General features: G+C 53.4%; 2 protein-coding genes across 2 annotated transcripts in view; one reads left to right on the plus strand and one right to left on the minus strand.

Annotated features, from left to right (window-relative positions):
* HSPG2 (heparan sulfate proteoglycan 2) overlaps positions 1 to 7,518 on the plus strand; it is a 104,826-nt gene extending 97,308 nt beyond the window's left edge. Inside the window, exons 85-97 of the mRNA XM_023509765.1 lie at positions 12 to 192; positions 425 to 523; positions 1,039 to 1,260; positions 1,526 to 1,770; positions 2,091 to 2,262; positions 2,356 to 2,478; positions 2,567 to 2,623; positions 5,191 to 5,266; positions 5,352 to 5,430; positions 5,583 to 5,653; positions 5,753 to 5,836; positions 6,095 to 6,198; positions 6,315 to 7,518. Of these exons, the coding sequence (XP_023365533.1) occupies positions 12 to 192; positions 425 to 523; positions 1,039 to 1,260; positions 1,526 to 1,770; positions 2,091 to 2,262; positions 2,356 to 2,478; positions 2,567 to 2,623; positions 5,191 to 5,266; positions 5,352 to 5,430; positions 5,583 to 5,653; positions 5,753 to 5,836; positions 6,095 to 6,198; positions 6,315 to 6,487 (1,686 nt within the window). The 3' untranslated portion in view covers positions 6,488 to 7,518. The remainder of the gene's footprint in view (positions 1 to 11; positions 193 to 424; positions 524 to 1,038; positions 1,261 to 1,525; positions 1,771 to 2,090; positions 2,263 to 2,355; positions 2,479 to 2,566; positions 2,624 to 5,190; positions 5,267 to 5,351; positions 5,431 to 5,582; positions 5,654 to 5,752; positions 5,837 to 6,094; positions 6,199 to 6,314) is intronic.
* A 491-nt stretch (positions 7,519 to 8,009) lies between these two features.
* Positions 8,010 to 10,272, minus strand: part of LDLRAD2 (low density lipoprotein receptor class A domain containing 2) — a 9,092-nt gene continuing 6,829 nt past the window's right edge. Inside the window, exons 4-5 of the mRNA XM_012801461.1 lie at positions 8,254 to 8,410; positions 8,010 to 8,139 (exon numbers count right to left, since the gene is read on the minus strand). Coding sequence (XP_012656915.1) covers positions 8,010 to 8,139; positions 8,254 to 8,410 — 287 coding nt within the window. The remainder of the gene's footprint in view (positions 8,140 to 8,253; positions 8,411 to 10,272) is intronic.

Raw genomic sequence — 10,272 nt, forward strand, 5'->3', positions numbered from 1 at the left:
GTCCCTCCCAGACACTAATCACCCCATTTGCTGGCTTCCCTCCTCCAATACTGGGAGCCAAGTATTTGCCACATGCTGCACCTGCGTCCCTGCCCCAACCCCCACCCCCCGCTGTGGCCACCATGTACACCCTGTCACTGCTCCCTGCTATCTTCCTGGTTTATTACCCAGTACCCATTACCTGCCATCTAGGTCCTCCTCATACCCCACTGTCACCCAGACACAGCATTTCAAGAACACCACAGACACACATTGTCATTCATTCACACCTCTTGCTGGGCCCCGACCCATACCCTCCTCTCAGCCCCCAGCATGTCCCTTATAGCCAAGGCCCCTAGAGAATAATGGGCAAGGCCTTGGCATCAGGGCCCCACCCCTCCTGAGCCACCTCAGTGTCCTCCTCACTGGTTTCTGTGCCCCACAGAGGCCTGTGGGCCCGATGCCACCTGTGTGAATCGGCCAGATGGTCGAGGCTACACCTGCCGCTGCCACCTGGGCCGCTCGGGGATAAAATGTGAGGAAGGTGAGTGCAGCCAGGCCTGACACCCCCAGGTTCCCAATGAGGGCTGGGGAAACTGGAAAGGGCACTCTGAGGCCATGATGGGGCCAACAAATGTTAAGATAATTTTGGAACAGATCTCAAAGTCACCCAGCCACACTTCTGCCCAACCTGAATCCCTTACATAAGGTGCCCCAGAGAGAAGCCCTGTCTAACAGGAGCTCCTCCCAGGTGGGTCTGCCAGGGCAGGGGCCCAAGTGTGGCCACAGCTGGCCCTGAGCCTCTGGGCCTAGAGAATGAGGTGGGCGGGAGGCCCTGTGGAAGGCCAAGTAGCTGGATCCCACCAGGGACTCTGTGTGCAGCTAGCCTGGTGCCCTGGGCCCAGATACTTCACCTCTGAGCCTCAGTTTCCTCCTTGTAAAATAGGGATGATAACATCCCCTAGGAAGGGTTGGTGGCATGGATGGATGCTCCTGGCACACATTAGGCACTCCACCTTCCCCTTCTGCCTCCCATTATCCTGGCTCTGGCTTCTGTAGGTGTGACGGTGACTACTCCCTCCCTGTCGGGCTCTGGCTCCTACCTGGCATTGCCCCCTCTCACCAACACACACCATGAGCTACGACTGGATGTGGAGTTCAAGCCACTAGCGCCTGATGGAGTCCTGCTGTTCAGTGGGGGACGGAGTGGTCCTGTGGAGGACTTCGTGTCCCTGGCAATGGCTGGTGGCCACCTGGAGTTCCGCTATGAGTTGGGGTCAGGTGAGCAGTGAGTACCAAATGCAGCTGGGCCCCTGGATGCCAAGCTCTGTGCCCTCCTTGGCCCTCCATGGCCCGAGGAATAAATTCAGGAGACAGATCCTTCCTGCACATTTCTTCCATATGTGACTGGGCAAGTCCCTAGACCTCCCTTGGCTGGGGACTTCTTATCTGGTGAACCAGAGGACCACGGGGAGTTCCCCCTCTGTATGTGGTGGGGCAAGGCAGGGACCCCCACATTCCCAGCCCTGCCTGGCATCTTCCTCAGGGCTGGCCATTCTGCGGAGCACTGAGCCGCTGGCCCTGGGCCGCTGGCACCGCGTGTCTGCAGAGCGCCTCAACAAAGATGGCAGCCTGCGGGTGAATGGTGGCCGTCCCGTGCTACGCTCCTCACCTGGCAAGAGCCAGGGCCTCAACCTGCACACCCTTCTCTACCTGGGTGGCGTGGAGCCCTCTGTGCAACTGTCCCCTGCCACCAACGTGAGCGCTCACTTCCGTGGCTGCGTGGGCGAGGTGAGTAGCATCCTTCAGAGGACAAGTGGATGGGAGGAGGGCAAATAGGGTCCTCTGCCTGCAGCTAGAATGGAGCCCTGGGCTCAGATGCTTCACCTCTGAGCCCTAGCTTCCTCCCTTGTAAAATGGGGATAACACCCCCTAGGAAGGGTTGGCGGCATAGATGGATGCTCCTGGCACACAGTAGGTACTCAGTTCCCATACCTCCCTCCCCGCCTTGTGGTCTTCCAGTTTCCTCTGCCACAGTCGTCTCTCTGCTGGTACACCTGGGCCTCTGCCTCCCATGCCCCCTTATTGCCTCAGTGTCCCTGTGCCTATAGGTGTCAGTGAATGGCAAGCGGCTAGACCTCACCTACAGCTTCCTGGGCAGCCGGGGTGTTGGACAGTGCTATGACAGTTCCCCTTGTGAACGCCAGCCTTGCCAGCACGGTGCCACGTGCCTGCCTGCCGGCGAGTACGAGTTCCAGTGCCTATGTCAGGATGGCTTCAAAGGTAGGAAAGCCTACCTGGGACACCGGCAGGGAAGGGCACAGGTGGTCAGCAGTGCATGCTCACCTGTCCCCTCGCCCTCACCTCCACCTACAGGAGACCTCTGTGAGCAGGAAGAGAACCCCTGCCAGCTCCGTGAGCCCTGTCTGCATGGAGGCACCTGTCAGGGCACCCGCTGCCTCTGCCTCCCCGGTTTCTCTGGCCCACGATGTCAACAAGGTACTCACTTCCCTCATGGCCCCCTGGGGCTGGACACAGTAGCCATGGTTGTCTGTGCCCACCAGCTGGACATCCCCCTTCCCCATAGGCTCTGGACAAGGCACAGCAGAGTCCGACTGGCATCTTGAAGGCAGCGGAGGCAACGGTGAGTACTTGTGGCCAGCCAGAAGAGCCTTCTCCCTAATTTCCATCTCTGAGGCCCCCTTTCAGTTCCATATCACCCTCAATTCTGGCCTTTAAGCAAAATGGGCCCATTGGAAGGGCTTGATAGGCTCAGAGGCCAGAATAAAGAAGAGTACAGCCACACTGCACAGCCTGCACCCATCCAGTATGGGGTCCTGTCTAGGTGACATTAAACAGGGCTTACAGTCACTCTGACCTCAGTTTCCTTCTCTGTATTCATGCATTCAGACATCTAGTGTGTGCCCATCCCTGCCCTGGGAACAGTAAACACAAGGCAAATAAGGCAGGACTCTCATTCTCAAGGATTCCACTGTCTCTTTAAAAGCAAAGATAGGCTGGGTGCAATAGCTCACACCTGTATTCCCAATGCTTTGGAAGGCAGAAGCAGGAGGACTGCTTGTGCCCAGGGATGTGAAACCAGCCTGGGCAACATAGCAAGACCTCATTTGTACAAAAATTAAAATTAAAAAATTAGCCAGGCATGGTGGCACATACCTGTAGTTCCAGCTACTTGGGAGACCGAAACAGGAGGATCCCTTGAGCCCAAGCATTTATGGTTGCAGTGATCTATGACTGGGTCACTATACTCCAGCCTAGGTGACAGAGTGAGACACTATCTCTAAAGTAAATAAAAATAGGCCAGGCATGGTGGCTCATGCCTGTAATCCCCGCACTTTGGGAGGCTGAGGTGGGTAGATTGCTTGAGCTCATGAGTTTGAGACCAGCCTGAGCTACAAGACCCATCTCTAAAAATAGAACATTATGGCAGGCACCTGTAGTCCCAGCTACTTGGGAGGCTGAGGCAAGAGAATCACTTGAGCCCACGAGTTAGAGGTTGCTGTGAGCTATGACGCCAAGACACTCTACTGAGGGTGACAAAGCAAGACTGTCTCGAATAAATAAATAAATAAATATAAATAAAAGCAAAGATCATAGTAAAGACTGAATATCCACTGAACATTTACAGGCACTATGCTAACTCCTTTACAGACACATTTTCTTATTACTACTAAACTATCAGGAGGTGCAGTGGTATATAGGTTAAAAGCATGGACTCTTGAGCCAGCCATGGGTTCAGGTCTTAGTCCAGCCCACTTAGTAACTGTGTGACTTTGTGTGAGTAGCTTAACTTTTTTGGCCTTAGGTTCCCCACATATAACATGGAGATGAATAACCTCTTTCCACAGGGCTTAGGATAACATTTTGTATAAGAGTAAAATTGTTTAGTGTCACCCCGGGCAGAGTGCAGTGGTGTCATCATAACTCATGGCAACCTCAAACTCCTGGGCTCAAGCAATCCTCCTGCCTCAGACTCCCAAGTAGCTGGGACTACAGGTGCCCACCACCACACCTGGCTCATTTTTCTATTTTTAGGAGAGGCAGAGTCTTGCTTTTGTTCAGTCTGGTCTCCACCTCCTGAACTCAAGCAATCCTCCCACTTTGGCCTCCCAGAATGCTGGGATTTTGAGACATGAGCCACTGGGCCTAGCCTGTTTAGTGTATTTTAAATGCCTAGAACAATGTCTGATACAAAGTGGATACAGAATGGTAGCATTTGTTAATATTGTATTAATCCGTAGGGTTGTTATAAGGATTCAGTTAAATAAAATGTTTGTAACTAGAGGTGAAGCATCCCGGATAGGCACATCATAGGTGCCTGGTAAATATTAGCTGTTATCCTCATCATTTAATGGTAGCAGACCCTGCCCTGGTAGCTGCCAGGCCTATAGTGCTGGCCTGGGGAGTGGGTTTTGAGGAGATAGGCAGGGGATAGTGGAGCCACACACAATGCAGACATTGGAGCTGAAAGGCCTGGGCTGCAGTCCAGGCTGCCCACATCTGGGGCCGTCACTTGCCTGAGCTATAAGCTGGAGAAAACACATAGGCCCTGAGCCATCTATTGCCACAGACCAAGGTCACCAACTGTCCTTGTTTTCTCTGGACTGAAGGATTTCTTGACAAGTGGGATTTTCAGAGCTCAAGCCAGGCAGAACTCGGCGAGCAAGATAATTGGTCACCAAATGTGGATCCTATTGACTACATAACATACATGGATTTCAACGGAAACCAGTGATAGAGAAATAAAGTTATCAAAATATTTGTTAAGTTTTCTGACTTAGAATGTATGTGCTATTTATTTACACATGAAATGACAAGATCTAGTGGTGGTCTTCATAGCTACCACAATTTCACAACAGTAACAAGTGCAGATGTTATTTTGAAATATTTGCAACTACTGTAATGTGATAAGTAAATATTTGTGACAAAGTCACATGTCCTGGTACTACTACTTTGGTTTGTTGCCTACATGTATAATTAAAGGAACTGCTCAATTTCAGTGAGAAGTGAGTGGAAATAGAATTATGTTTCCCATGCAAGTTCCCAGGCCCTCTGAATTCTGTCGACAGCCCCTTTAGGTATCCAGGGACAGCAGGGAATAGAGTGGAGGTCGGGGTCAGGGGTCAGGGAACCTGCGCAGGTCTGACACCTGGTGCAGGTGAGCAGGTGTCCCCGCCCATTCTCCTGCAGATGCCCCTGGGCAGTATGGAGCCTATTTCTATGACAATGGCTTTCTGGCCCTCCCTGGCCGCATCTTCTCCAGGAGGTAAGACTGGTATTGGGAGAGCCTGGGTTCACTGGAAAGGACAGGAATCTGGGACTTCTGTCCCTCACCTACCCCTCCCCCGCAGCCTGCCTAAGGCGCCCGAGACCATTGAGATGGAGGTTCAGACCAGCACAGCCAATGGCCTCCTGCTCTGGCAGGGTGTGGTGAGTGTGGACATCCCACCCAGGGCCTCAGGGCTCCTGGGCCAGGAAGCTGGTCTTTTGGTGGCCAGGGTGGTGGAGAGAGAAAGGCAGAGGCTACAGGTCTTAGGGTGCCTCAGGATTGATCCCCCAGAAACCCTGTGCTTCCATGGCAGGAAGTGGGAGAGCCTGGCCGAGGCAAAGACTTCATCAGCCTTGGGCTTCAGGATGGACACCTTGTCTTCAGGTGGGTCCTGACCCCTTCCCTCCCTTCCCTGGATCCCAGCACCCTACCCCTCTCCAGGCCTGCCCCAACTCACACCCTCTTGGGCCTATGTGATTGCAGCTACGAGCTGGGTAGTGGGGAGGCCCACCTTGTCTCTGAGGACCCCATAAATGATGGCGAGTGGCACCGGGTGACAGCACTGCGGTAAGGGAACTGGTGGGCCCAGGGTTCAGGAGCGGGACAGGACGCCCTCCCCCAAATGGGCAAAGGGGCAGGCATGGAGCTCTAGGAAGAAGCTGGGGAGTGGGAGACCCTACTAGCCAGAGTTCTTATACAGTGGAGGAAAGAAAGAGTTTGTGGAACCGGAGGCAGAAATCTGGTGCCAAAAAGAGGGGACTCTCTTATAGGGTCAGGGAGGCTGGGGGAATTCGTGGTCAAGGGCCTGACTCAGTTCTACCTCAGGGAGGGCCAGAGAGGCTCCATCCAGGTCGACGGTGAGGAGCTGGTCAGCGGCCAATCCCCGGGCCCCAATGTGGCCGTCAATGCCAAGGGCAGCATCTACATTGGTAAGTCCTGAGCATGGGCTTCAGTGTAGGCCTGGAGCCCCTCCTCCTGCAGGGCCTTCCTCATCTCCTGGGCTTCTGGAGTCCACAGGCCACCTCTTCTTCTCCCCTCCCCGCAGGCGGAGCCCCCGACGTGGCCACGCTGACTGGGGGCAGGTTCTCCTCGGGTGTCACAGGCTGTGTCAAGAATCTGGTGCTGCACATGGCTGGGCCCAATGCCCCTCCTCCACAGCCCCTGGACCTGCAGCACCGCGCCCAGGCAGGGGCCAACATACGCCCCTGCCCCTCATAGGCACCTACCTGCCCTACACGGACTCCTGGGCAGCACCCCAGCCCGACAATGCCGAGTATATTATTATTAATATTATTATGATGATTTTTTTGTAAGAACTGAGGCAATGCCACGCTTTGCTGCTACCGCCCTGGGCTGGACTGGAGGTGGGCAGGCCACCCCCACACACACCGCTGGGCAAAGCCACAAGGCTGATGGGCAGGGCAGGTTGGATGAGAGTGGGTACCTTAGAAGGCCACCAGAACTTGGGGTTAGGCATGGTTGCTCTGTAGGTCCCCACCTGCCCCTGCTCCCCCTCCCGGATGAAGCCCCCCAAGGTAGGGCCAGCCGCCCATTGCTGCAGCCCTGGGGCAGCCCTCATTCCTGTGAGGGCCAACCTTGGCCTACAACCTTGTGCCTCACCAGCTACCCGAGAAGGGGGCGTCGCAGGAGCCTTTGCCACGCCCTCTGGGTTGGGAAATCTCTGTAGTGACAGCTGTGGAGCAAAAGGCAGCTCACCCCTGGACAAGCAGCCCTCTCCCCCTCCCAGCCCATGTCCTGGCTCCTCCCCCCCTCAGCTGGACCACCTGCCCCTGGCAGCCTCCCCACTCTTGCCATGCCCTCCTGGCCTGCATTCTGACCCCCTGCCAACACACAACCCAAGGGCCCTCCCCCAGGAGCTGCAAGGGAGACCCCACCCCAACTCTACAGGAGCTGCTATAGGCAGGACCCAGCACTGAGAGGGTCTCCCCACCATACCAGGCCACATCCCCCACTCATCTGGAAGTGAAGGCCCAGGGGACTCGCGGGGGAGCTGTTGTTGGTAGGTGGAAGAGTTAGTGCCTTGGGTGGGGGGAGCTGCGACTCAGACCAGGAGGATGAAGAGGAGTTATGATAGCCCTGCCCCATCTGTAGGAGCCAGAGGGTAAGCATCCTCCTACCAGGGGCCCCCAAGACTGTGGGGTCAGAACACCTGGCCTCCATGTCCTAGAAAGGACCCTCCTGTGGTCTTTGTCTTGATTTTTCTTAATAAACGGTGCTATCCCCGCCAGGATTCTCCTGTGTCTTTGACTAGGGCTTGACTCCTTGGAACCTTTGGGTAGGTCAGAGTGGGGCAAAGGAGGGCAGGTGAGGTCTGGGAATGAAGCAAGGCAGCCTTGGGGAGTGAGGCCCCCACTTCCTGCATGGAGGGTCCTGCCATTCCCTGGCCCAGCACAATGCCAGCCACCACCTGACCTGCAGGGTTTGCTACGACAAGTTACCTCCCATGTCCCTTAGTAGCCCTGTGAGGCAGCAATTGTCCTCAGTCTGTAACTGAGTCTCAGAGGGTTAGGTGACCTATTCAAGGTCAGACAGCTATCTGGGGATTAGAACCCAGGGTCTGTCTAACCCCATAGCCTCCTTCCTCTGATGCACACAGCCTTTCTAGGGGTGGCCTCCCTGATCCTGGAAGGCTGGTCCACTCAGCTGCACCCCTCCAGGGGCAACCTGGCCAGGATACACATAGCAGGTGGTGCAGGCTGCACCGCAGCTAAGGCAGAGGTCATAGGGACCTGGTTGCCGTTGCCAGTCCAACCATCCAGGGCGACAGCAGCACCAGAGCAAGCACACAAGGAAGCAAGTAGAGGCCAGGAGCAGCGAGGAAGCCAGTGCCACCTCCCGGAGATGGGGGCCTGCAGGAAAAGAGGGTCCACTCAGGCCTCAGTCTGGGCCTGCTGTCCCCATTCCCATCACCTGGAGAGGGACACGTGTAGGAAGTGTAGGAGGGGGTTGTAACCAAAAGCCACCTGCCTTCTGAAGTTACATTCTGTTGTGCTGGATCCCTGCCTGCTGGTTGTACTGCAATCCAGAGGGGGTCTGCAGACCCAAAAGGTGGGGAGAGAGTCAGGGCCTTGGAGGTGTCGGCATCCATACTTGCAGTCTGGCTGGCCACCAGAGAGGGACCTGCAGTGGGAAACCAAGCACACGAACAGAGAACTAGCCTTTCTGGGGCACCTCTGTGTTTCATTTAACCCTCACAAGACCTCTCTGGGTTTGTCACTATTGGTATTTCCATTTTACAGAGAAGTGAAGTCATTTGCCAAAGTCACACAGCTGGAAGTGACAGGGGAGGACCTGAACTTGCACAGCCTAGCTCCAGAGCTTGGGGTTAGTGAATACAGCTCCTTCTCAAGGAAGAAGATGTACGTGCCTTAAGCTTTTTCTGCACACCAAGCACCATGCTAGGTGCTGGGCCCTGCAGTATTTCTTTCTTTCTTTCTTTCTTTTTTTTCTTGAGACAGAGATTCCCTGCGTAAAGCACTACTGTCTTAGCTCACAGCAACCTCCAACTCCTGGGCTCAAAAGATCCTCTTGCCTCAGCCTTCCAAGTAGCTGGGACTGCAGGCGCCCACCACAATGTCCAGTTAGTTTTTCTATTTTGAGTAGAGATGGACTGTCACTTGCTTTTGGTCAGGCTGATCTCAAACTCCTGAGCTCAAGCAATCCAACCACCTCAGCCTCCCAGAGTGCTAGGATTACAGGCATTACTAGGCTAAGCCACCACGCCCAGCATACCTACACTATTTCACTTACAGTTTATAACAATTCTGAAAGGTTAGGTTTATCCTCCCTATTTTACAGGTCAAAAAACTGAGGCATAGACAAGTTCACTCTTCCACTCATCTGACCAGTATTTCTTGAGCATTGCCTCTCTACCTCAGATATTGCTCTAGTGATGAGGGAAACAACTAAGCAAAAATAAGCAACTAACAACTAAGCAAAAAAATGTCTTCATAAAACTGGCAGTTTAGTGCAGAAGACACAAAACGCATTAATATAGCATATGTCAAGTAGGGCACGGTGGCTCATGCCTGTAATCCTAGCCCTCTGGGAGGCTGAAGCAGGTGGATCTCTTGAGCTCAGGAGTTCAAGAACAGCCGGAGCAAGATCCCATCTCTAAAAATAACAGGGTGTTGTAGCAGGCACCTGTAGTCCCAGTTACTCAGTAGGCTGAGGCAAGAGGATTGCTTGAGCCCAAGAATTTGAAGTTGCTGTGAGCTATGATGCCATGGTACTCTACCCAGGGCAACAAAGTGAGACTCTGTCTCAAAAAAAAAGCATATGTCAAAGGCAGAAAGGTGCTATAGAGAGAAATTAAGCAGAGAAAGGGGACAGGGAGGGCATACTGGCTGGGGAAGGGTTGCTATCTTTTTTATCGTGGTAAAATACATATAGCAATTACCATTTTAAACATGTTTAAGTGGACAGTTCAGTGGCCCTAAGTACAGTCACACTGTTGTGCAACCATCCCCACCATCCATCTCCAGAACTTTATCTTCCCAAACTAAAAGTCCATATCCATTAAACAAAACTCTCCAGCCCCTGGCGACCAGACTTGTACTTTTGGCTACTCTAGGTACCTCATATAAATGGAATCATACAGTATTTGTCCTTTGGTGACTGGCTTATTTTCACTTAGTGTGTCCTCAGGGTTCATCTATATGATCACTTGGGTCAGAATTTCCTTTCTTTTCAAAGCTCCATTGTATGGATAGACCACATTTTGTTTAGCCATTCATCTGTAGGTAGACACAGGGTTACCGTTTTCTATACAGAGTGTCCATAATGTTCGTGTTTAAAATGATATTTTAAATCGCACACGAACATTATGGAGACCCTGTATATATAAAGCAGTTGGGAAAGAACTTAGGGTGTTAGTTAAGCAGAGACCTGCCAGGAGGCAGAGGCATGAGCGTGCATATCTCTGAAGTAAAGCCTTCCTGGTGGAGGAAATGGCTAGTGCAAAGGTCAGAAGGCAGGAGTGT

This window comes from Otolemur garnettii, unplaced genomic scaffold (genome assembly GCF_000181295.1).
Source record: "Otolemur garnettii isolate 467f Iridium unplaced genomic scaffold, OtoGar3 scaffold00009, whole genome shotgun sequence".
Lineage (NCBI taxonomy): Eukaryota > Metazoa > Chordata > Mammalia > Primates > Galagidae > Otolemur > Otolemur garnettii.